This window comes from Carcharhinus amblyrhynchos, chromosome 1 (assembly GCF_965287045.1).
Source record: "Carcharhinus amblyrhynchos chromosome 1, sCarAmb.v2.hapA, whole genome shotgun sequence".
Classification (NCBI taxonomy): Eukaryota; Metazoa; Chordata; class Chondrichthyes; order Carcharhiniformes; family Carcharhinidae; genus Carcharhinus; species Carcharhinus amblyrhynchos.
In genome coordinates this window covers 154,545,824-154,573,744 of record NC_137324.1, presented here as the reverse complement: position 1 = coordinate 154,573,744, position 27,921 = coordinate 154,545,824, and the positions used below count along the sequence as shown (strand labels likewise).

The following is a 27,921-nucleotide window of genomic DNA, read 5'->3' as shown; positions in this document are numbered from 1 at the left end:
AGGCAAAGTAATGAGATTTGGGAGGAGGTAAAGGCATGATCATAAAGAAGCTTCTTCAAAAGGCTTTCAAAGTCAAGTATAGAGGCAGCAATGCAAAATTATTGAGGAAACTCCAGACGAAGCAAAGGTCATTTTCTTCAGTTGAACAAATTGAATCTGATTATATCTGTTACTATAGTTTTATCTTACTTTGGAATAAAGCCACTTGAGAATTTGAACCAAGTTAACTTGGTCTAGCTTCATGTAATTGAAGAAATCCCAAATCCATATTACATGCATGTTTTATTATTACACCCACCCCCAACAACTAAGACATTCAGGACACTTACAGGAGTAACTGACAGCACTATATGAGAAAGTATCTACAGCAGACCTGAACTTGTTCAGTGACAATGATATGGAATAAGGTTTCAATGTCAGAGATGATACCGAAAGACTTTGACAATTTATTTTAGTTCTGATCTCAGCCTGAGCTATAATCTGATAGCTAATTATACAATGATATCAGCTTCTAATTATTAACTCATTTCCAAATTACTAATTACCACTAGCAGATTTCAGACAAGTAAATCTGCCCTAATGTTGAGATTAACATTTGGTCTTGGTTTAAATGGTTTATGGTGAACTTGACTCTAATTAACTCAAACTGAACCAGTTCATTCATCACAACTAGTTTTGCCCTAAGCAAAATATGTTTAACTATTCAAGAATTAAAAACTATTCCATTAGATATTTCCTTTCCCTTAAATTATTTGTTTCAGGGATTAAATCCTCAACATGGCAAATGATGATTTTAGCCCAAAAGGATATTTCAGAGAGTTAAAGATTTGGTTTAATTGTTCATTCATATTGATCCTCCTAGATACTAACTTTAGCCTAGAATCTGATGAGTGAGAAGATGTGAGGAGGATTTGTTTCTTTTAAATGACAGCAAAGATGGTGGCATATAAATAATGTATATAAGCAGTTCTTCATGGATCAGAATTCCAGAGATGATTCAAAGGGAAGTCTTCTCTATGCCTACATGTATAAATTGCAAGATGGATTCGTGGCAAAAGAGAAAAAGCAGTTGCAGAGCGTGACAGTTCCATCTTTCACTAGCCTGAATACCCTGAAAAGGATATCAACCATTTGGTCTTCAAACGAGTACTGGAAAGTATCTGCTAAGTCTGAGACACTGTATTGAACGTGCACATCCAAAGAATAAAGATGGCTGATCCATCAGAAACTGACAAATGTGGCAACTTCCATGCTGAAAACAAGGGTCATCAATAGGATCTGGAGACCTGTCATTCCTGACCAACTCCAGATATCCCTGAAAACTAATGGCTCAATGGCTCTGGGAGTCTTTGCTTTCATGGTAACAACAAGTAGAGTCCAGCGTTAGAATGCTTTATCCCGTTATATTCCAGCAACTTCTCTGAACACATGGGATCCCACAAGCTTGCCTCTTACCAACTTGCATCCAATGTAAATAAAGGGTGATAGGATTCTGCACATGCCAGGCAGCGAGCTGACCAAAGAATTATAATGCCCAGTTTTGCTCCTTAATTGTAACAGAAAGGATAAAATGTTTGTTGTTAGGCTAAATATTTAAAAAAAACCGTCCTCTGTAAAGTATTGAGATTTACTCCTTTAAATGGAGTCAGCATAAAACCATCCTCAGGACAAATAGTTGAATTTTGGTGATAAGAGTTGCTACAATTTGTACAATCTACAGTATCAGCCAGACATAAAAACATTGTATTCTGCCTTGCACATTTTACACCTCCTCTTAACCCATCTTTTATTTTTATACCTGTCTCCCCAAGCCTTGCAACATCTTCCCTCTTATAGATCTAATTTATCCTAGTCCTCCTCTCTTTCAAATACCTTTTTGTTCCAACAAAAGCTAACTGTGTTTCTTCTCTCCACAAATGCTGCCAGACCTGTCGCATGTTCCAACATTTTCCATTTTATTATAGGAAAGTAACAAGTGGACAGAAACAAATAATTTTCCACTGTGTGCACTGCAGTGTAAAAATAATTAAAATACAATTTTATTGCACCTGCAATGGGTGTTGTTTAACCACCCATTATCAAAAATATGACAGCATTTTCAAATTAATTTTATGTCAGGGCAACATTCCTTACAACTCACTTAATTAACATTCAATCCAAGTCAGGCTTCATGTAATAATCTTATAGTTACGATCCACACAAAAATAAAATACCCAACAAGTAGTAACAAGGCATAATGTACCTATTAAGTACATTACAATTTTCATTTCAATAGATTAGTTGTTTTCATGGTGCCCTCACACTGGCGGCAAATTAACATAGACAATACAATGTCACTTTAGTATATCCAAAATAGTTCCATAAAGAACGTGCTTGCTTGTCCAATCTATTCTTTTATTTTGTTCAAGGATTAAGTCTGGTAGGACTGGCCAATTTTAATATGCCCAGCCTGCATGATCTCAAAAGGAACAATTTGTAGAAATTTCAGCAGGAACAAGAATAAGTAATTATTTAGCTATCTGAAATCCAAATGTACAGTCAAGGTTTTTCCTTTGTTCAACATGACCTATTTAAATGAATTGTGTGTGAACAATTAACTAATTAACATTTGCACTTAAAGATGTCATTAAATTGCTATTTAAAAGCACCTTTCTGGAGAAAGAAACATTGAAAAGCATAATGATTAACAGCTTTCTCTGTCTCTTGCCATTTATTTTTTTCAGCATTTTTAGACAGTAAGTGCTGATGAAAACATGAGTATATATCTTCTGGGAACTGGCTGAGAAGAGTTACTCAGTCTGACAGTGCAAATCAGATAAATTACATCAGCAGATTCAGTTCAACCATTAATCTAAGGATGTTTTAATTTCATCCTCGCCAATAGTGTTTTAGAGCACATTCTGTGTGCATTTAGTGCAAACCGGGCCACTTTTCCTCAAAATCACTCTCGTTGCCAATGGAGAAATTTCCAGGCACTTCATAACACTTACGAGAAGAGGAATTGCAATGTGCAATATGGAAGAGGTAAAATCGCTTCTGTGCAGGGAGGGTCGGCACTCCAGCGAGAACGAATGGCAGAAATTTGACGTTGAAAAGAGGGAAGGAGAATGACAGTGAAGAAGGAATAAGACAGGGCAAAACATGGAAGCTATATTTTGGATGGGAAAAAAGAAGCAAGAACCTGTGGGAGGTATTTTGGTGCAGTACGACTATGCCACCATTAACTGAAAGGTGGATGAGGGGGTATCCAGCCTGTTTTGACTGAGCAGGAGATTAAAGAGGAGGGAAGAACTGGTACTGTGAACCTTGAACCAAGGCAGGACAGGGAATGGCATCATGATAAATATAAAGCCAATTTGAATGGTGGGGGAAAAGAATAGTGTCAACTTGAAATGAGTGAGAAGAATATCATATAATCTGGGAAGATTCAAGTACTTTTATGCTCTAGTTCCAAAAAGGGTAATTCTGCATTTTTGAATTGGAATTTGAATGTTGGAGGAAAGTTTGAAAAGGGATGTCTGTTCTCTTAAAAATCTAAATTGTCACTTCCTTTCTCCATTACCTGAGACCTCAATATTTTGTGAAAGGCAGTCTTTGTGCATTCACCATTCTCCAGCTCCAAGCTTCATTGTAATCCTTACCGAGATCCAGCAAGCTTTTATTTTTATACTGACTCTTCAGCCCGAAATCTGTCTTCCTACCTCCTTTCTGAGTGTGTGTTCACAACATTGAGACAAACTTCATAGGGTTAGGGAAGAGGATTAGAGCTACATAATCTATGTGAAATTAAAGGTTCATGTCCAGCTTCACCGATTTAACATCTTACTGCATGAAGTCATGGACTGCTCTCTTCATACTGGAAAACCAGTGAGCCAAAATACTTAGCTATTAGCATTCACTCCATCAGCAACATTGAGTGAACCTGACTATAAACAAGGAAGTTGGCAGGCCTAAAGAAAGCTGTCAAGTAAAGATATTCTATTAGTTTGCTATAGCTGTCCCAATTATGCATGAAAAAATTGTCTCCTCATATAAAGAGCAAAGTACAGCGGACGCTTGAAATCTGCGGTAAAAATAGAAAGTGCTGCAAATACTCAGCAACTCTGGCAGCACCTGTGGAGAGAGAAGCGTGAGTTAATGTTTTAGGTCAGCCACCGACCTGAAGCACTGATGCTGATTCGGTTTTTGCATATGCTCTTACATCTTAGTCTGACTATATGGTAAACACCTAAACAACATTATAGAACTTAGAATGTTCATCAAGTACAGGACATGACAGCACAGCACAAATTCAAACTGTAATTTACAACCAAAACTATTGATATGTTAGAGGATGCACATAACCCTAGTTGGCATGAGGCATGCTCATTTAATCACAAAAGGAATGGACTCCAGGATAGTCACTTATTCCACGGAAAAGTTAAAACTTTCAAATGTTATCTTCCATTTGCAGAATTAAGGTGGTACAGGACAAAACAGGCCAAATGGGTGGTCCGATAAATATCAAATCTTTTGACTCTCTTTAAGAGAGACCACGCAGGAAAATGCAAGCAAAAAAAGGAGCAGGAGAAAATAAAGCGGGAGTTTAAACCCCAGCTCAGGGATATGCGACTTGTTGCACCCTCCTCCCCGCCCCATTCAGAACCAGACAGCCAAAATGCCAACAACACAACACTTATCACCAACTGTCACAAGCAAAAGAACAATTACTCCAAAGAATACCAATAGTCAGCCTGTGAGGGTCGCGTGAGGTCCATGTGAAAGAATAAGTGATGGTACCATTTGAAAAGCAGGAAACTGCTCACCAGACAGCAAGCTTTCTTCCACCATCAGCCGCTAAGCCTAGGTTTGTGGACATCAGCACTTTGTTTTAAAAATATATTGCTATCTCGGCAAGATTGGTCACAGGATTCACTCGAGTCACTTGAGAAAACACTTCCTGCAAAATCAGGCTGGAATTACAAGGGAATCCACTAGTCACACTTGGGTAGTCACACAGGAAAGCTCCTGGACTACAACTTACAATAAAACGGATAGACAAAGCTACTATCTCTTAAGGTGACAGCACATTCTGCCAATTTCCCCTCCTTTACAAATTGACTGTTGCAGATGTGTAAGCAGATGGATAGGACAATTGACACATGGCAGCGGGCTACATGGATGGGCCATTCTCAGTGCTGTTACAAGAACAAAGACAAAAAATTTAATTACCCAGTCCCAAACAAATTCCACTTAAAGCTTGAAGTCAGTCAATACACTTACTCCTTCTACTGGGGATTCATTTAGAAGGCGTAGTATGTCAAGAACTGGAAGCTGGCACGATAGACCAATACTAAGGGAATACTGTGAGAAAAGACACTAGCACTAACAGGTGGCACAATGCCAGTAAATAAATTGGTAATTGAACTCTATCCAGAAAAGTTCTTTATTGAACGTTTAAAAAGTGGCAGCAGAACAGCATTGTGTGTTCATTGACTAAGTTGTAGAAGGGACATGGAACCATTTTCTGAGTATTGTGCAGGCAAGATCAGCTCAGGCACTTAGCAGAATGTATCTTCTGGAGCAGCCCTTTAATCTACAGACTTCAGGGGGAAGGTTTGATAGGAGCCATGATCCCAGCCACCAGTCTCTAGATAAAAGGTCAGAGGGGAGCATGTCCACACTCCCAATGGCTGCCCATACAGTAATTCAATGCCAGGAACAGTGTTAATTGCTTTCAGGCAAGACTCCTTGTCCCTTTCTTGGAAGAAGTCCTGCCTTTGAGTGCATGCAGAGTCAGCAGCACCAGCTGGGAGAAGGGGCCAGCACTTGGATTGCAGGCAGTCACACAACACCGAGAAGCCTCAGCTAAGTCCAGGGTCAGGAGTCTCAATAAAAGAGGCAAAGGTCCAAGTTCAACAGGCCTTGAGAGAGGTAATGTGGACATTAATTGGCCAATTAGGGACCTCAATTGGCCTAGGCCTCTTCCATCTCCCACAAAATGTAATACAGATTGGGGAGGCAGAGGGGTGGGGTGGTGGGGGGGCAGGGTGGTGAGTACATAGTAAAAGGTCCAGCCACTGGATTTTATGGATCCTCCCACTTTCAAACATGTTGGCAGGGAAACATAAAATGCAGGTGCACAACTGTGATGGTATTTCTGCAGTATCATCATCACTCAGTGACCGCGATTTTCTGGTCCATTCCCGTACTGAAAGCAATGGACCCATTCCATGCGGACGATCCAGGCCAACTACATGTGCAGGAAGTGTCATTAGCTGGAGGCTCTTTCAGAGCTTGAGCAGCCAATGGCACCAGTGCTGTACTTGTGCTTAGCTAAGAGCTCCATGGATAGCACATTTCAGGAGATGGTTGTCCGACTGCTTAGGAGTGCACAGCCAGAGGGAGACTGAGTGACCAACATGCTGTTAAGGAGGAGCAGGCAGGTGGTGTAGAAATCCCCAAAGAGCAGCTTGCTCTAACTGGCATTCACTTCTAAAAACTGATAAGGCCGATGGTTCCTCTGCAGAGCGCAGCCAAAGTCAAGTCCACAATACTATGGATGGGGGGTCAGCTCTACAGGTGGGCAACTGGAAGATTGGGAAAACTATAGTGATAGGAGATTCCATAGTGAAGGGAAGAAACATACTGCCACTACATAAACAACTGCAGGATGGAATGTTGCCTCCCGCATGCCAGGTTCAAGATTGTCATTGAGTGGCAGCAGAGCATTCTGAAGGGAAGCTGAACAGTCAGGGGTCACAGTCCATTTTGGTATCAACAACAGAGGCAAAAAGAGGGATAAGGTTCTGTATGCAGATCTTAGGGAGCTCGGAAGAAATCAAGAAACAGGACCTCAAAGCAGTAACCTCCAGATTATTCCCTAGTGCCACATGTTAACGAGAATGGTGCAGATAAATTCACAAAGAGGTGGTGCAGGCGGAATAACTTTAGATTCTTGGGTAATTGGGTTTAGTTTTGGTGGAAATGAGACCTCTGCAGATCAGAGTGTTTGTACCCAAAGAGGACCAGGATCAATGTCCACACAGAGCAGTTTGCTAGTGCTGCTGGGGTGGATTTAAATCATTTGGCAAAGGGATAGGAACCAGAATGTAATATTAGGAGGGATAACCATGTTGCACAAAGAATTGGGAGAGATAGATAGCACTAGAGGAAGTAGTAAGGTGGGATCAAGCCAAGAGAAAATAAAGGAAGATCAAATTCAGTTTTAAAGTGCTCAGAACATATGACCACAGGATCCCGACAGTGCAGAAGGAGTCCATTCAGCCCATCCAGCCTGCATCGACTCTCCAACAAAGCATCTCAACCAGACCAGTTTCAAGAAAAGGACAGAACTATGTACTAAACATTCCTGGTTACAAGTGTTCAGGAAAAATGAGAAAGGAAACAAAAGGTGGCGATACTGCAGCATTGATTAAGGAGAATATCACAGTGATTAAACAAAAGGATGTCCTGAAGCGATTGAAGACACTGGCTGGAGTTAGGAAAAATAGTGCTGCATTACACTATTGCCTATATTCTATAGGCACCAACTGGTGAGAAAGATATAAGGGAGCTAATTTGCAGGTAAAATACAGAGATGCAAGAATTTTGAGTAGTGATAATGGGGAATTTTAATTATCCTAATACAGACTGGGATCGTAATACAGGTAAAGACAGAGAGGGAGAAGTGTTTCTGCAGTGTACTCAAGAAACAATGATCCATACATTTCTGGCACAATTTAGAAGTCTGTACTGCTGGATCTGGTTCTGGGAAATAAGGTGTGTCAAGTGAATCAACTGTCAAAACAGAAACATTTAAGAAACAGTGATCATTGTAGCATAAAGTTTAGATTAGCTATGGAAAAAGCCAAGGAGCAATCCAGAGAAATTAAACTACTTAACAGAGGAGGACCAATTTCACTAGGCTAAAAACCAATGCATCCTGAGTATATTGGAATGAGATTGGCAGATAAAACTATAACAGAACCAATGGACTGCTATTAACAAAGAAATAGTTCAGATACAAATGTTGCACATTCCCACAAAAGCTGCCTGGATGACACAAGAGATAGAGAGTAAGATGAAGCAAAAATAAGGTGCATATGACAAATGTCAGGTTGATAAGGCAAGAGGACCAGGCTGAATATATAAAATTCAGAGATGAAATGAAAAAGGAAACAAGAGAGGCAAAGGCAGAGTATGACAACAGACAAGTGACTTTCATAAAGAGTATTCTGAAAGTCTCCTATATGCAGTGATAGGATAGTTAGACAAAGGGTGAGATCAATTAGGACCAAAAACCAGATCTATGCATAGAGGCAGACGGCATAACTGAGGTAATACGTAAATACTTTGCATCTGTCTTTACAAAAGATGATGATGTCAAAGCCACAGTGGGGGAGGGGATAATTAACATTCTGGATGGACTAAAAGTTGATAAAGAGGTTGCTTGGACTTAACATTGCTAAGTCACCAGAACCAGGTGGGATGCATCCCAGGATGCAGAGGGAAGTAAGGACATAAATTGTGAAGGCAATGACCATAATTGCCCAAGCCTCTTTAGAGAGAGGGATGATGCCAGAGGACTGAAGAATTGTAACATTTCCAGCCTTGTTCAAAAAAGATTACAAGGAAATGCCAGTCATTTTTCTTCAATGGTAGGAAAGCTTTCAGAAATGATAATCCAGGTCAAAATTAACAGTCACTCGGACATGTTTGAATTAATTAAGGCAAGCCAGCAAGGATTTGTTAAAGACAAATCATGTTTAACTTGAATAAGATTCTCGTTGGGGTCACAGAAATGGGTAATGGATTTGATTTGTTGTGCATGGATTTCCAAAAGGAGTTTGATAAATTGCCACAGCAAAGTTGAAGCCCATAACATAAAAAGACAGTGGCAATATGGAAACAGAGAGTAGTGGCAAAGAGTTGACTTTTAAACTAGAGTCAATATTTGAAACCCTGCTTTTGTTGATCTATACTAATGACTTGGACTTGGGTGTATAAGGCACAATTTACTGTGAGGAGGATAGTGATAGATTTCAAGGAGACATTGCTAGACTTGTGAAATGGGCAAACACGTCAGCTAAAATATATTTCAGAGAAGTATGATGTGAATCATTTTGGTTGGAAGCAGGAACAAAGGCAATATAAACTAAAAGATACAATTTTAAACAGGGCACAGGAACACACAGGCCTGGGAGTACATGTGCACAAATAGCTGAAGTAGGTAAGACAGGTTGACAAATTGGTAAAATAAAAGGCAGATCCTGAGCTTCTTAAATTATGGCATGCAATACAAAAACAAGGAAGTTATGATGAAGTTGGCCTCAGGTGGAATATTTTCTCCAGTTCTAGGTACCACACATAGGACAGATATGAAGAGATTGGAGAGGGCAGTAAAGATTTCTATGAATGGTTCCAGGGGCGAGAGGTTTCAGTGAGGAAAATTAATTGGAGAAGCTGGAGTTATTCTCATTCAAGAACATAAGAACATAAGAACATAAGAAATAGGAGCAGGAGTAGGCCATCTGGCCCTTCGAGCCTGCCCCGCCATTCAATAAGATCATGGCTGATCTGTCGTGGCTCAGTTCCACTTTCCCGCCCTCTCCCCATAACCCTTAATCCCCTCTCTTATCAAAAACCCATCAACCCGCATCTTAAAAATATTTAGCGAGGTAGCCTCCACCACTTCAACGGGCAGAGAATTCCAGAGATTCAAACAGTTGATAGGTGATCTAATAAAAGCATTAAAATTCATGAGGACAGAATAGATAGAAACAGTTCTCATCAGCTGAGGAATCGAAAACATGCGGAAAATATATATTTCTGGAACAAGTGGTTACAACTTGGAGTGCACTTCCTCAGAATGTAGTGGAGACAGATTCAATCGTAGCTTTCAAAAGGGGATTGGATAAGTACCTGGAGATAAAAAACTTACAGGGAAAGGATATGGGTGTGAGATTAATGGATGCTCTTAGAGAGAGCTTGTGCGGACTTAATGAACCATATAATGTCCTGTGTCATAACCATTATATGATTTCATAACTATTCTGTCCCCTATTCTGAGATTATGACCTTTAATTCTGTACTCTGCAGCCAGAAGAAACAGTCTCTTTGTATCTGCTCTTTCTAATGACATCATTTGACATTCTTCTAAACTCAAAGAATACAGACCTCAATCTCTTCTTGGAGAACTGCATTATCATCTCAGGAATCAAGTTAGTAAACTTTCATAAAATCTCAGAATCTCTACAGTGCAGAAAGAGGCCAATCAGCCATTGAATCTGCACCAACTCTCCGAAACAGCATCCCACCTAGGCCCTCCCCTCTGTCCTAACGCACGTATTTACCCTGGCCAATCCACCTAACCTGCACATCTTTGGACTGTGGGAGGACATTCAAACTCCACACAGTTACACGAGGCTGGAATCGAACCTGGGTCCCTGGCGCTGTGAGGCAGCAGTGCTAACCATTGTGCCACCATGCTTCCAACTCAACTTTATCCTTCCTCAGGCAAGGAGAACAAAACTGTACACAGGACTCCAGATGCACTGTCACCAAATTCCTATGTAATTGCAGCAATACTTATGCACTATTATATTCCCAATTGCTTTCAATAGAGGCTAACATACCTTTTACCATCCTAATTGCTTGTTGTATCTGTATGTCAACTTTGTGTGATTTATGTACACGGACATCCAAATCCCACTGAACATAACATTTATTAGTTTCTCACACAAAACAAAATCTTCTTTTCCTTTCTTCCTACCAAAGTGGCATTTCACACAGCCCCACATTATCTGTCACTTTCTTATCCAATCAAACCTACATCTCTCTGCCACTTTTTTACATCCTTCTCACAAATTTATTTTCTACCTGGCTTTTCCTTCGGCAAACTTGGGCCTCTTTAAACCACTAATATAGTTTGTGAACAGCACTGATCCCTGAAGCACTTCACCAGATACATCCTACCATCTGGAAAATGAACCATCTATTCCTTATCTGCTTTCTGGCCATTAACCAATCGTCAATCCACATTAACACATTATCCCAATACCATAAATCCTAATCTTGTGTAAAAACCTATTGTGTGGCAACTTGTATGGCAATTTGTGAGGGTGGTGACAGCCTAGTGGTAATATCACTACACTATTAATCCAGAAACTCAGCTAATGTTCTGGGTACCCAGGTTTGAATCCCGCCACGGCAGATGGTGGAATTTGAATTCAATAAAAAATATCTGGAATTAAGAATCTACCGATGACCATGAAACCATTGTTGATTGTCAGAAAAACCCATCTGGTTCACTAACATCCTTTAGGGAAGGAAATCTACTGTCCTCACCCAGTCTGGCCTGGGCACAGCAACTAAGGGTGGGCAGTAAATGCTGGCCAGCCAATGACGCGCATGTCCCATGAATGACTAAACAAAAACTTAGAGAATACCTTCTGAAATGTTACTTCTAGTGATACTAACTCCACTCTACTTTGCTGGTTGCAACTTCAAAAACTTGAATGCATTTGCCAAATACAATTGGCCTTTCGCAAAGCAGCACTGTGCCTGTCCAATTATATGATGATTTCCAAATCCCCTATTAACACATCCTTAATAATTATTTCTAGCATTTTCACTACTGCTAATGTTGCCTAATCGGCCAAAGTTCCTTGCTTCCTCTCTTTCCTTTTTTGAACAGCAGAGTTATATTTTGCTACCTATCAATCCATGTTCTAGAATCTCAGGAAATCTGTAAAATCTATAACAGGGTCCATGTGAGAAGATATAGTTTAAAGAAAATAAGGAGAGGGATTCTCCGAGCCTGCTGACTCCAATCGTGAATCACAATGGTTCAGAGAATCAGGAGTCAGTGGATAAGTGGGTTTGACAAAGATTGCAGTCAGGATCAGTGGGGTAATTGAAGTGCAGTAAACCGTGAAGGGAAATCAAACTAAACACGGGCAGCTGGACAATGATAGAAATCCATTGATCTGACGGTGGAATCTCTTATGAGGCATTGCTACAGATCAAGTGCAATGGAGAGGGTTTCTATGATTTCTGCTGTTTGGGAAGCTTCAGCAACTTCAAATCAAAGCAGTGTGCCTACTTTGGGGCTGAGTGCATATTTGGGCAGTCTGGAACTGCCTACCCCCAGTGAAATTATAATCTCCTCTCTGTTGGAGGACTTCAAAAGGATCTGCTCACACATGCAACTTCTGGCAGGGAGAAAGGGTGCAGGCTGTATTCCATCAGAAACCCATATCAGGAAGTACTAAACTGGCTGGCTCCATTACAGACATAGATATTTCTAATGCCTTTGCAATTTTCATAGAGTTAGGTCAGGTTTCTAAAAGTGCCATGGTTCAAAACGTCCCCCTCATGCCCCCAAGTCAATTTACAATCCTGCCCCATGCCCCCATATGTTCCCTCATGCCACCTATGCCAAGCTCTTCATTTCCACTCACCTCCCCCCCCATGACCCTTCATACCCCCTACCAAACTCTGCCCTTATAATTACCCGCTCAGGCCCCTCATGTTCCCATGTCAAGCTCTGTCCTCATGCAAAGCTCTGCCCTTCCACCACCCCATGTCTCCTCATGTACCCGATGCAGGATCTGACCTTCCATCCAACCCATCAGACCCCTCATTCCCCCCTGCCATGCTTTGACACTTTCATATTCATTAACCCACTTTATACTTTCTATAACCAATAAACACTACAACATAAAATGGCATGTTTAAAAAATACTTGGAAAAAACGTAACCCATTGATCAATTTCATCTGTGGAAAAGGTTTCGATAGCAAGCTACTGAAAATGTCAATTATCCAGTTCCTTTGAAGTTTCAAAGATCACAAATCAAACACTGTGAAATTGACCATAGAGATCAGGGAGCCTGAGCTGTCAATCAAACAATGTTTCTTCTGGGGAGCAGGTGTTTTGTTATTCCAATAGTTGGCTGAATCCTTAGCCAAACGTACAAGGATGAAAATCTATGCCTGTGTCTCCGGAGTAGAACTTAAGTTTACATCTTGCTTATACAAAGGAAAAGGTGCCATCACTGAGCCACGGCACAAAATTGGGAATTAGACTATGTTAATGCTGTTGAATGTCAAAGGGATTTGGTTTGGCTCTCTTTTGTTGGAGATTTCCATTGCCTACCCTTTGTGTAAAATGAATTTTACTTGTCACTTATCAGTCCAAGCTAGAATGCTGTCCTGATCGTCCTGCATGCAGCTAAGGATTGCTTCGTGATATGAAGAGTTAAAAATGGGACTGAACAAACATCAGCAAACATCCCCATTATGGTGGGAAAGTCATTAATAAAACAGCTGAGTGGATGGGTTTAGGCCCTGCAACATTATCCTGAGGCTGAGATGATTAGCCTCAAACAACCACAACCATTTTCCTTTGTGCAAGCTATGACTGGCCTGTTAGGCCATTTCAGCGGACAGTGGAGAGTCAATCACATTAATGTGGGAATGGAGTCACGCTTCAACCAGACAAGTTCAAAACAGCAGGTTTTCTTCCTTAAAGGACATTAGTGATCCACTTGGATTTTTTTTTGTACCAATCCAATAATTTCATGGTTACCATTGCTGATACCAGCTTTTTATTCCACCTTTTAAATTCTCGAACTGTCATGGTGGGATTTGAGCTCAGTGTCTGGATTATTAATCCATGTCTCTGGTTTACTAGCCCCATATGTTATTCCTGCCAGACCTGTTCCCACTTACTGTGCTGTTAGGTGGCAAAGCTTATCAAAACATAATGAGGCAAGATTCCTTTCAAAAATGTGACTTCTGATTTCTGACCAATCAAGTTCTCCTTTAAGCATTGAGAAGAAATTAGATATAGCTCTTATGGCTAGAGTGATCAAGGGATATTGGGGAGGATGGGATCAGGATATTGAATTTGATGATCAGCCATAATCAAAATGAATGACGGGGCAGGCTTGAAGGGCTGGGTGGCCTACTCCTGCTTCTACTTTCTAATTTTCTATGTAACGGGTTGCGTGGGCAAATTAATAACAAAGGAACTGAGGTAGCCACCAACAGTAATTTTACAGTCGTTGTGTTTGGGTGCTGTGATTTAGATTTTGTATGTGCACAGTATTTTAAGTCAAATCAGAAGTGGAAAATTGATTTTCTTCACATTGACTTTAATTGCTACAGAAACAAAAAATTAAATACTGAACAGGAAAAGGAAACACGCACATCCATTGTTTACTTTCTCTTCTCAGTATGAAAGAACATCGCTGCTTTTCATCTTGTGTACAACTGGTAGAGTGACAGCTGTTGTTGGAACTGAAAACAATGTACAAACACAATATGAAACCGGATCATTGCTAATTTTATTGTGATATTTATTCAGTGTTAGCAACAGGAAGTCATTGTCCATTGACATCAAATCTGCTAAGAGAATAGCAGCTAACAGGTTTTCTGTTATTGCCAGATTTCTGAGCATACTATTTACAGTCCTGTTATTACAGGTAGTTCTATGAGCGCCTGGGAAGCCTTCCTCTCATATATTTATCATTGTCATTCAATATTTTCACAAAGATGGTTATTCATTTCTAATGCAGTGAGCATTCATTTTGTAATTCACAGTACTTTGGTTTAAATTAAAAGAAAACTCTGAACTAATTTATGACCCTGCTGTAGAAATGCTGCTGCAGTCATCACATGTGTTAATGGTTCTTTCTACAACATCAATTCCAACACTGCATCACCGTATTTAAAAGATTCACATTCCCTTCCAAAAACCTTTTTTTTCAGATATTTATTGCATTCTTCAGTGTATTCCAATTTATGACACATTACAGATTAACTTGCAAATACATACAGATGAATCTTGCAAAATGCTAAAATGTACAATTATTACATATCTGACAGGGTCAACATTTGCCTTTGACAGGAGGAGAACTTTGGACCAGAAAGAAGGGTGAATCAGGAATTGCACTGGCCACTGCTTATAGGTGATATGGGGCAAGAGTACTTCCTGGGTTTGCTGAATTGAGTGTGTGAAGCCCGATTCTTCCAAGCCATCCAATTATCTCTGGATCTTTTCAGCTGCAAAAACCATGAAATTATGGGGTTAAGAGGAATGTGTTGCACTCATTCACAGGCATCATTCTCTCTGGATAATGAATGTCCCACAGATCATTACCTATGTGTTCCTTCTGGACAGTAGCAAGTTGCATTTGAGGGTCAAAGCTTCATGCTCCTCAAAGTGAGAACGAAATGAAATTATGAACTGCTCTGCAGATTTATTGTGTCTGCGGCAGGCCAAATACACAAGACTGGTTCTTGCATAAGGCATTAGGACCTCCTTCCAAGATACTTGGACAAAGAATGTAAGTACTAAGAACAGGAGTGTGCCAAGCCTGCTTCAATGTTCATTATGATCATGGCTTATCTTTGAGCTCAAAGTATGACATGGCCAAACTATTTGCAGCTAACTGCTGGTCAGGCCAAGGTGAAATCTGCAAAGTACTTCTTTTTTTAACGTATCTGGCAAGTAATAAAATATTCTAGAGTGATTCAATAGGATGAAGTGAAGTCCGTCATCAGTTTTGGTAATAGTAAATTGTGAAATAAAAGTTCTTAAAGGTGTTCAGTTTATTTACACCTCATTTAAAGTGCAACCAGCTCCTATACCAGAATTAAAGCAATGCTATTAGGCCTAACTTTCAGTCCACTTGTCCCTTTAATGTTGCTGCTTGTCACAAGATGAGAGTCCACAAGTGTAAATATGGTCACCGCACTCCAAAAGGATCTAGCAGAGATTTAGTTGAATAATATCAATACAAGAAGCTTTAATGTGGAGAGACTACAGAAGCTGAGTATGTAGTTTTTAAAGCAGAGAAAGTTAAGAAGAGTTAAGAGATATTCAAAATTATTGAGGGTTTGATAGAGCAAATAAGGAAACTGCTATCACTGGCTGATATGTTCGTAGCTAACGGAGAGAAATTTAAAATACTTGGCAGAGCACCATAATGAAGAGTAGGAAAAATTACTTAACGCACTGAATAATGATATCAGATACACTACCAGAAAGAATGCAAATTCAGTAATAACTTCTAAAAGGGAATTGGATATATAATTTAAAAATGCTGGAATATCAGGAAAGAGCAAACAATGAGCAATAATCAGAAAGATCTTTCAAAAGAAACAATGGATCAAATGATCTCCCTCTGTACCAAGGGAAATTATTGGAGAGGATTCTTCAAGACAGGATTTACTCCTTCTTAGAAATAACTGGATGTGTTAGCAAGAGGCAACATGATTTTGTGAAGGGGAGGTTATGCCTCACTAACTTGATTGATTTTTTTGATGAAGTGACGAAAATGATTTATGAGGGTACATCAGTGAATGTTGTCTACATGGCCTTTGACAAGCTCCCTCATGGCAGACTGGTGCAGAAGGTGAAGGCACATGGGATCAGAGGTGAGCTGGCAAGATGGATACAGAACTGGCTCAATCACAGAACAGTTAGAAGACTCACAATACCAGGTTAAAGTCCAACAGGTTTATTTGGTAGCACAGGCCAAATAAACCAAATAAATCTGTTGGACTTTAACCTAGTGTTGTGAGACTTCTTTCTGTGCTTACCCCAGTTCAACGCTGGCAACTCCACATCATGTCAAATCATAGAATGCAGAGGGTAGCAGTGGAAGGCTACATTTCTGAATGAAGGGCTGAAAAAGGTGACATTCCTCAGGGATCGGTGCTGGGACCTTTGCTGCTTATAACATATATAAATGATTTGGAGGAAAATATAACTCGTTTGATTAATAAGTTTGTGGACGTCACAAAGGTCCATGGATTTTGCTGATAGCGATGAGGATCATCAGAAGATACAGCAGGATATAGATCGGTTGGCGAGTCAGGCAGAGAGATGGCAGATGGAGTTTAATCCAGACAAATGTGAGGTAATGCACTTTGGAAGTTCTCATACAGAAAGGAAATGCACAGTAAATGGCAGAACCCTATCAGTATTGATAGGCAGAGGGATCTGGGTGTACAGGTACACAGGTCATTGAATATGGCAACACAGGTGGAGAAGATAGTCAAGGCGGCAGATGGCATGCTTGCCTTCATTGGCCGGGACACTGAGTTTAAAAATTGGCAAGTCATGTTGCAGCTTTATAGAACCTTAGTTAGGCCGCACTTGGAATATAATGTTTAATTCTGGTCGCCACACTAGCTGAAGGATGTGGAGGCTTTGGAGAGGGTACAGAAAACCTTTACCAGGCTGTTACCTGGTATGGAGGGCATCAGCTATGAGGAGAAATTGGAGAAACTTGGTTTGTTCTCATTGGAATGACGGAGGTTGAGGGGCGACCTGATAGAATTCTACATGATTATGGGAGTATGGATAGAGTGGATAGGTTGAAACTTTTTTCCCAGAGTGGAAGAGTCAAATACTAGGGGGGCATAGGTTTAAGGTGAGAGGGGCAAAGTTTATAGGAGATGTACGAGGCAAGTTTATTTTTTTTACACAGACGTAGTGGGTGCCTGGAACTTGCTGCCAGGGGAAGTAGTGGAAGGAGATACAATAGTGACTTTTAAGGGGTGTCTTAACAAATACATGAATAGGATGGGAAAAAGGGATGCCATCCCTAGAAGAGTAGGGGTTTTAGTTCAGTCAGGCAGCATGGTCAATGCAGGCTTGGAGGGCCAAAGGGCCTGTTCCTGTGCTGTAATTTTCTTTGTTCTTTGTTCATAAGGCTCTATGAAACCAATTTTAATTCCTATTGAATGTATGGGAGCTGGCAGGCACAAGCAGGAAACAAAACGAAATAATCAATGCAGTGTTGTGATGCAGTATTGGTTTTCAAACTTTTCTGTGTGGGGCACATTCTGGTAATGGTTACAAATATTGGCACATTGTCCAGACTCCCAGTAAATACAGCATATGTTTGCTATATATATTAAGTCCTGCTTGTCACGAACCCCTGGTTTCAGTGAACCCAATAGCAAAACCCAAGTCTTTCCAATGAAAATTAACCCCAATGTAATGAACATTTTACCCAGATGCAACAATGGAATTCAAGTTAGAACTAATTGAATGGTAACCTATACTAATAGAAATCCCACATGACATTTGCCTTAACTGGGTTAAATTAACTTGCCAGCTGCACACAAATTCCAGTGAGGTGGCAGACGTAAGGGAGCAACTGCAAGGAGGAAATGGCAACTGCAGTCATGCAACATGTGTGAAGATGGCTGGCAAGAGATCACCTTTACAGCAAATTTAGAAGAACTCAAATTTTAAATGTGACTCATGAAGATTTCGATGAGATGGTCTTTCACTGATTTGAGGCAGCCAGTGAGTAACATTTCACAGTCGAGCGTTATATTCCATACAAAGACCAAAATATTTGCCAGTGGTTACCTCGGAGCTGCAGATCTTTTGGACTGGCTGACAAGATAGAAATAGAGTGCATTGAGAAAAGCATGAATAATATAAAGCAATCTACACTGTATAGCTTTTCTTTAAAGAGAATAAAATAATGTTCAATTCAAATTGATCCTATCTTCCTTTTTCTAATGCTGTAAGTCACCAAACTCTCCTGTAATGATTTTCTGACAGTCCGAGAGGGTTCATTATAGTAAAGTCTGACTGTAATTCCCCAGAGTCAGGAATCCACTGTTCCTGCTTCCAAAATACAGTACCAGCAACAAGAACCCACTGATTTAATTGCAAAAACTTTTTAAAAAAACACTATACAGCAACATAGTAGCATGCTTCTTTGGTCAGTAAATACAGAAAATAATTGATGATATACATGGTTTCCTGCCCTCCAACTTTAACATGTAGAACCCCCAGAATCTCTACATCATTCACCGACTCCAACGTGAAAATCTATGGTGTACAATAATTGCAGCAAATAAAAGTCAGAGATCATTTCAAAACAATCATACTTGAAAATTCAATTGAATTACAAAGAGATGGTGATTTAGAGTTTGCATCTACATGTATACTTTAGAATTACTGTTCCAACATGTTCCACAAGTATTAAAACTATCTCTAGAGGAAGCTGGCTGCATTCATGCCGTTCTTAAAGTCATTTAAAAAATTCAAAGTACCAACAAGTTGAACAACTGCAACTCTCAATGTTTGATTTTACTGAATACAAGTCTGAATTGTTTGTGTACATATGCCACTTACATGGAAAGTTGTCCCAAAAGATTGTTCACATTTCAAAAGCAAGTGTAACAGGCAGGCAAGCAATGCTGCAGCTCAACGTCTATTCAATGATTTAGCTTCTACCCAAATATCAAGTGAACAACCAATTTGCAGCACATCTTTCTAAGTGGCCATATTATTTTGTAGTTATATCATTTGTTTAAACTAAATAGGTTTACTTGGTATATTAACAAGATTACTTTGGTTGGAAGCTAAGAACAGTTGAAATCACGTACCATCTCAGGGGTTAAAAAGGAATCTGCAAGTGATAGCACACAATTCAAAACAGTTTTTAACACAAGCACTGTGACGACATTTATTTTTAATGAAACTATCAGAAAAGCCCAAATCAGGCAGAAATCATTGCACATGGCAAACACCTTATAAAGAGCAGTCTAATAATATCATTGTTAATTAATTTCTTATTAGCGCTGTCAACTATATTTTTAATGATTGAAGAGAAATCATAGAATATTAGATTTTATTGTAACAATTGTAGGAGCAAAATACACATCTTAAAGCATAATTTCTACCAATTACAACCTTTCCAGAAAAAATTCATTTCACAGAGTCCATTTACTAGAAGCAAGCCTTCCTACCTTGCAACAGCAGAGTAAAGATACAAATACAGATTCTACCAATGATGAAAATGACTAAACCACAACATGAAATTCAAAAACTTTGATGCATAATTAATCATGAAAGAGGAAGCAGGACATTTAGTCATCGTGCTTGTGTCTTGACCTATAGATTCTTCATTTCATACAACTATATGCCAGCACCGACTGGAGTATTTATTACACATATTTATTTTGCTGCTCCTCTTGTCAGCACACTTATCAGCTAATTAAATTTTAAAGCTGTTAATACCACACCTTGGGGACACTCTTCGTGTGCACAGATTGCATCCAATTTACATGTAGCTTTTTCCAAATGTTTGCACTGTTGAATTGATATTTGACATGCATAGCTGCTTACTCAGCCAGCCTAACAATTGTCAATTAGCTCTAATACTCCTCATCCATTCTTAGAAATATATCACTTTGATTTTCATATCTCTATTGCTCAAAACATCTCAAGAAACAGCTGACACTGCTTGCAAAACAAATCTCATCAGAAAGTTGAATTCAACACGCAACTCTTCATTTTATTAAACTGCCTTCGAAGGACACTAGGAAAATATCACGATTATAAAATGGAAAGCTTAATTGGAAAACACAATAAAACATAGGTTGAAAGAGATATGGTGATTACTTACACTGCTTCTATTTTTCATTAAGAAGAGCAGGTTTCCTTTCAAGCGACACCATCTTTCTGTTAGTTCTGCGTGAGAAAATGAAACATTAATAAAATGGCATTTGGCTGATGAAGGAAAAATGGTTCTGAAAGAAGATGCATCAGTAATAAAGGTCAGAGAAGAAAATCATTAGAAAATTCGTGCTCCAGCCAGCAGCTGCGTACATATGACAGCCTGCTAAATGCCAGATAACTCCCCAGAAGGCTCTTCTTACCCTGCAGCTGAGAGATTTGGTGACTGCAGCAGAAACCATCTGTTTTTTCATTGGCTTCTCATCTCACAGGGAAGCAGAAACAGGAACTTGTGTGATTTTATGTAAAACAAGACGATGGTCTTTTTTTTCAAAAAAAGATAAAGATAAAGCCCGTGATAATGTATTACAGCAAGATAAACTGGCTTCAGTTATGCAAATCATTCTCAGCAAACCAGGCAGACAGATTGAAATATTCATCAGAATTTTTCTTAAAAAAGAATGTGACTACGCAGTGTAGTTCATTAAGTTGAAGCAAATTATTTTCGCTCTGCATGCAAAACATCAAATAATTTGCAAAACTAATTTTGCGAAATTCAATAATTAAAGTACAGATCAGGGAAGCATCCTCTCTCTGACAGTCAGTTAGGAAAAGATGCTTAAAAAGCAACTCAAGGTAAAAATAGACAAGAACACCCCCATTTGGAATAAATACCAGGCCTTGCGAAAAGTGCAAGGGAGGCAGGTTGCAGGAAACAAACCTAGGGACATGGACAACATGCCAACCTTAATGGCAGGGTCGCATTTAAATATAAAACGTAACAAACTTAACCACTGGGTTAACTACCCGGCCAATAAGCAGGAATATCCATGTAGTAGCAAGATACTGCGTGACTGGCAGTCAATGATAGGTAGAACTTTGGGAGCAACGATCAGAGTTGGAGGGAGGAAGGGAGAAGTGGGGGGCATGGGGTGAAGAGAAAGGGAATGCCACCATTTGAGATGGAGGGTTGCAGAGGAGCAGTGGGGGGGGGGGGGGGGTTGGGGGGGTGGACATGGTGGCAGAATGGCAGAAAACCCTGGGCAGGATCAGAAAAGGGCAAAACAATCTGCCACAGATCAGGAGCAGGGCTAACCACGGACAAGTGAGGCTCAAAACTTCCTTCTAACTCGATGGCTACAGGGATGGCCGAAGTAAAATTTTAAAATTCAATTTCTGGGTCACCTGTGGTCCTGGAGTTGCCCATCAGTAGGTTTTGTCCGACAGGTAAAGACATTGGCCCCTCATTCAAACCTCAGGTTGAAATTGCAGTTTCAATCCTGATGATATCATTGGATCTGATCGGATTTAAAGTTGCACCCGCACTTCTGTCCTGCAGGCATCCTGCTTGCCTGTTCAAAAGGACAGCTGGATTTTGGGACAATATTGGGACAGTGTGAGTTAGCACAGCTGCCTCATGGTGCCAGGCACGTGGGTTTGATTCCTGGCTTGAGTCACTGTGCGGACTCTGCACATTCTCCCTGTGTTCTATGTGGTTTCCACCACGTGCTCTGGCTTCCTTCCACAATTGGTTAGGTGCACTGGCCATGCTAAATTCTCCCTCAGTGTACCTGAACAGGTACTGGAGTGTGGTGACTAGGGGATTTTTCACACTATCTTCATTGCATCTTTAATGTAAGCCTTCTCGTTACACAAATTAAGAAATAAATGAACAATACAAAGGCAATAGGGATGGAAAAGGGGAAATTATTTGCATAATTTTACATGTGCTATCCCCAATAATTTTCCAACTTCCAGGTGGGGGGTAGTTATAAACTAAACGCAAACAGATGCTCTTGTGTGGTGGAAATGCAATTTTTAAGCAAATAATCATGCCCAGCTTGTTAAAATTGATAAAATTGTCCGGATAAGAATATTAACAATTGGCTCGTAAAGTTATATAATAGAGAAGTCTGGTAATTTGGAAAAAACATACAACTTGAGAAGCTGGATAAATTTTCATTCAGCCAAGTTTGTAATGAACAAAGAAGTCAGGGATCATGGAGGAGACAGCAAACTGGAGTTGAGCCCATGATCAGATTAGCCACTAACTCATTTAATGGTGGTGCAGGCTCACGGCGTCAAATGGCCCATTCCTGCCCTTATCTCTTACGTTTCTTAAATTCTCTTAAACTTTTCAATATGACTTTACGAACACAAAGCAATGCAAGTCTCCTGCAAGTAGCTTGCTATTCAAATCCACAAATGGCTTCACTCAGCATGCACTTTATATCAACGTGAAATATCAATAACGTGTATATTTCCACTGCAATCAAAAAGAATTCAGAAAACGTCAAGCTTGCTGAACAGTAATATATTGTTTCCTTTCACTTGTTTAGAACAATTCTCAATTTTTCAAACAATGGTCTGGATTTTTAAACAGTGATTTGTGCGCTAAGTACCTTGAGAATCCAATAGCCAGATTCTCGCCAGCGAGATCTCACAGCCCGATCGTCCCCGACCCCCATTATTGGCATAACAAATCTTCTGCCCAGGAAGGTCCGGAACCTCATTTTATATTCAAATGTCATTAACGGGATCCCCGTTGTATTGTCCTCCTGTATGACTTCACGTCAGCAAAGTTTACAACAGATTTGTAAAAGTGCAAAGAGAACCTGTTGGGGGCGTACAGGGAAGTATAGCCTCTGGGCAGAGAAAGACATGCCCTGGTAGTATCCTGGCATTTCCACCTCCTTTCCCTTGGGGGCAATGACAGAGTGCTGGAGGCAGTGCCAGGCTTCCTTTGGGAAGGTCCTCATGGGGATGGGATTTGGCAATGTTCCCATATCTGTGGGCAGGGGTGTTCCCTGTGCCCGATGGGGGTTTCCACATGTCCGTGGATTGGGGAGGATTGCCTGTATACATGTGGGGATGTCTTTGTGTGCGTGGTTATAGTTCCCCTTTCTTTGAACTGGAAATTGGTGCATCTCTAATCTCTAGAAGCCCAACATTGCTGACTTTTTCAGGCCCCACCCCGCCAGTGTGGGGCATGCCTTCAGGAATTTATGGAACAATATGGACAATATAGAGAGAAAATCTGACTGTGCAGCCAGCAAGCTGCATGCCACTTTCCTCGCCGGAGCCAGCACTCAAGAGGAAAAAAGAAAAATTCCACCTAGTATCCATTATCACTGAATCGAATGATTGAATTTTTACAGTGCAGAAGGGGGCCGTTCAGCCTACTGCGTCTATACCAATTATTTGACAGAGCATCTTACCCAATCCCCACAAACCTATCCCTATAACCCCCACTAATCCCCTAATCCACACATCTTGGGACGCTGTGGAACAATTTAGCGCGGCCAATCCACCTAACCTGCATATCTTTGGACTGTAAGAGGAAACCGGGGCACCCGGAGGAAACCCATGGAGAGAACATGCAAACTCTACAGTTACCCAAGGCTGGAATTGAATCTGCATCTCTGGTGCTGTGAGGCAGCTGTGCTAACCACTGTGCCATGATGCTGCCCATAACCGAAGGTTACATCATAAGAAATATTTTGAAAAGATCAAACTCAGAGAAACCTCTGTAATAGTACAAGGACAATTTGAATCTGGAGCAGGATCAGCTAAAATCAGAATTGAAGGCTGGTGGGGGGTGGTAGGGTAAAGGGCACGGAGTCAGCCGGAGCCCTGGAAGACAAAATTGGAGTGTATTCTGACTGATTTTAAAAACGGAATTTCACTATACCAATTGTTCCTGCAGAAGGTCAGCTATCCACATTCACTGTGCAACTGCAGAAAAAAAGGGAGGATATTTTAAAGCGGAATGCACCTCTTTAAGAGAGATTGCAAAGAATATTGATTAGATCTTGATTTTTTTTTTGTGTTTGCTCATGAAGATGGCTTGAAAAAGTGGAGGGATCACCCCCAGATGTTCAAAAATCTCACCAGAGGTGTTATTGGCAGCTGTCAGTCACAGGAGGGATGTATTTTTCCCACAAAATGAGATGAAAAGGTACTCAACAGCCTCACATTAAAAACATGAGGCAGCGGAAAAAATCAGTAGCAGAAACATCACTCCAGAGATCTGGATCTACTATAGGAAGACATTCAATTACCTTAGTGGGTCAGAAAGTGGGCATAGAGCTCATTTCCCATCTCTTCCTTACAAACTGGTCGCAATCCCTCTCCTCCATTCTCCAGCATTCACTTCAATTACCACCCCTGCACCACATCCTCATCTCCCATCAGAGGGGCACATTTGGCAACCTCACATACCCACTCCTAAACTAGCAGTTGAGAAAGTTGTGTTGTCTGCCAGGTGCCAAGCTTCAGAGGGTTGCCTTGGCGCTGGAAGAGAACTTGGCCTGGGAGGGCAAAGATCCAGTTATGGTGGCTCACATAAGGAAACAATCACATAGATAGAACAAAGGATGAAGTTCTGCAGGCAGAGTTCGAGTAACTGGGTTTTAAATTAATAAGCAGAATCTCGAGGCCAACTATCTGGGCCAACCACAAATTGGCATAGAGTCGAGCAGATTAAAGGATTAAATGCAGGGAACAAAGTAGTGTGGAAAGAAAGGATTTCAATTCAAGTAGCACTGGCACCAGTACTCAGGAAAGAGAGAGGTGTTCTGGGTTCCACCTAGATTGGGCTGGCATCAGTGTCCTGACAGATTGTGCAACCAGAGCTGTGTGAACAGGACTTTAACCTAAAAGGCAGCCAGGCAAAGGAAATTTAGAAATCTAAAGAGAATGTCAAAATTCTTTGGCATTTAGAACAATACCAGCTATGTAAAAAAAATCTTTGCCCAATTCATTCACCAGTTCTTTTACTCTAAGATTACAAACTGACCATTATTTCTAGTTAATTTCTGACTACAATTTATTATTCAAATTTCAGTATTCAGGCATAAGCATTCAGGAATAAGTATATTACAATAGTGGGCTGAAAGTTCTCTTTACTGACAATCACACTACAGACGACCAGTCTGTGGATTGAATGTACTAAGTCAGTCGATAAAACTGCTGCTTCTGTCTTCTCTTTCTTCGTCTTCCTGTAGATCTTCAAAGCTAGCACAGAATATCCTTGTGCTCCAGATTTTATACCTTCAATGGAACGTTCTTCTTAAATGAGGCAGGTGCTCATTAGTCACATACACAATTGGGCTGGATTCTCCAATCTCACCCACAGCTGGGATTCCCCAGTCCCACTGCACCGAACCGAGATTTGGCTGGGTGTCAAATGTTCCATTCTCGCTGGCAGCAGTGGCAGGACGTAACGACTGGAAAAATTCCAGCCATCATCTATCTGCTTCAAAACATTGCCCACTTCTTCCTGTGATGATGTTCTTTGTGTTTTCTATCTGCACAGTTCTCAGCCCCGTTGTATATTTTCTTATTGATAATTAGGCATCCTTGAGTCTTGACCATACATCACATGCTAGACAGAACAACTTTGCTTACTGGCAGATTCATCCTGCTAAAAAACACGCTGTGCTGGTTACTAAATTGATTGAATATCTCTTCACAGAATATATACTGCACATCTTTGCCTCTGATGTCAGGCATCCCCTGCAAGGATCTTTTCGGTTTAATCATGCCCTGCTTTAATTGGTCAGGTAACAATCACAAGCCATATGCAACCAAATTTGATTGTGGCCGGATCTTTTCAGGGAATCTCATAGTAATATAAAAGATTCTGATAAAAGCGAGTAACTGTGGATGCTGAAATCTGAAAGAAAAACAGAAAATGCTGAAAAATCTCAGCAGGTTTGACAGTATCTTTGGAGAGAGAATAGACCAAATGTTTCAAGTCTAGATGACTAATCATCAGGGCTGAACACAATAGAAAATAGGGCGATAGTTATACTGTTAGGGCAGCCGTGGCTGGGGGGGGGGGGGGGGCAGTGAGATTACATAGATGTCATAGACAAAAAGATGAAGGAAATGCAAATGGTAGTGATCGTGGCTCACAAGGGCCATAAAGCAGCCATAAAGAGATCAGAACGTGTCAACGGCAGATTAAAAGGTAAGCAGTGTCAAAAGACAACAGGAGGGTAGGGGGAGACGACACCATGGCAGGGGGAGAAAGATAGAAAGTGAGATTTCAAAAAGGTGGAAAAATGAAACGATGGAGGAAATAAAAAATAAATATGTATATAAATAAAATGTGATGAAATGAAATAAAATAAATGCAAATGGGATGAAGTTGGAGAGAGTTTGTGCTTTGAAATCTTTAACTCAATGTTAAGTCTGGAAGGCTGTAAAGTGCCTAATCAGAAGATGAGATGCTGTTCCTCCAGTTTGCATCAGGCTTCACTGGGATATTGCTACAAGCCAAGGACAGACGTGTTGTCATGAGAATTGAATGGTGTGTTGGAATGGCAAGTGACAGGAATGTTTGAGTCTTGCTTGCAGATGTACCAAAGGTATTTTGACAATCACCTAGTCAACAATTGGTCTCTCCGATGCAGAGTAGAACGCACTGGGAGCAGTGAATGCAATAGGCCAGATTAAAGGAGGTACATCCAAAGCACTGCTTTACCTTAAACAAATGCTTCGGTCTTTGAATGGTGAGTGGGGAGGAGGTAAAAGGGTCGCTGCTGCACTTCTGTTATTGCGAGGGAAGGTATCATGGGTAGCAGGTGAAGTGCTGGGTGTGATGGAGGAGTGGACCAGGGTACCCCAGAGGAATTGGCCCCTGTGGTCTGCTGACAAGGGGAATGAAGGGAAGATGTGTCTGGTGGTGGCATCATGCTGGAGTTGGCAGAAATGGTGGAAGATGATACTTTAAATGTAGAGGCTGGTGGGGTGAAAAATAAGGACAAGGCATTCCTATCCTGGTTTTAGGAGGAGACGAGCTGGTGAGAGCAGTAGTGCAGGCGATGGGACAGGTTGAGAGCCCTGTCAACCACAGTGGGTGGGAAACCACAATTAAGGAAAAGAAGGAAGACACATCAGCAGAACCATTTTGGAGAATGGCATCATCGGAACAGATGCGATGGAGGTGAAGGAACTGAGAGAATGGGATGTATTCCATACAGGATGTGGGGTGTGAAGAGCTGTAATCAAGATAGCTGTGGGAGTCAGTGGGCTTATAATGGATATTAGTGGACAGTCTATTGCCAAAAATGGAGACAGAGAGGTCCAGGAAGGGAAGGGAAGTGTCAGAGATGGACCATGTGAAGGTGATAGAGGGGTGGAAATTGGAAATGAAATTGATAAATTGAGGAGAAATTTCTTCACCCAGATAGCTTGTGGAATTCATTACCCACAGGAGCAGTTGAGGCCAAAGCACTGATTTCAAGAAGCAGTTAGCTCTTGGGCAAAGGGGATCAAAGGATATCCGGGCTGGGGAATGTTGGGGGGGGGGGGGGGGAGCGGGGGATGGGATCAAACTTTGAACTGGATGACCAGACATGATCATAATGAATGGAGGAGCAGATCTGAAGAGCCAAATGGCCTACTCCTTTTCCTTCCTAGATTCTATGTTTGT

General features: G+C 40.7%; 1 protein-coding gene across 1 annotated transcript in view; it reads right to left on the bottom strand.

Annotated features, from left to right (window-relative positions):
- The window catches only part of inpp4b (inositol polyphosphate-4-phosphatase type II B), a 708,475-nt gene that overhangs the window by 642,518 nt on the left and 38,036 nt on the right, over window positions 1-27,921 (bottom strand). Inside the window, exon 3 of the mRNA XM_080194015.1 lies at window positions 20,431-20,495. Within this exon, the coding sequence (XP_080050141.1) occupies window positions 20,431-20,495 (65 nt within the window). The remainder of the gene's footprint in view (window positions 1-20,430; window positions 20,496-27,921) is intronic.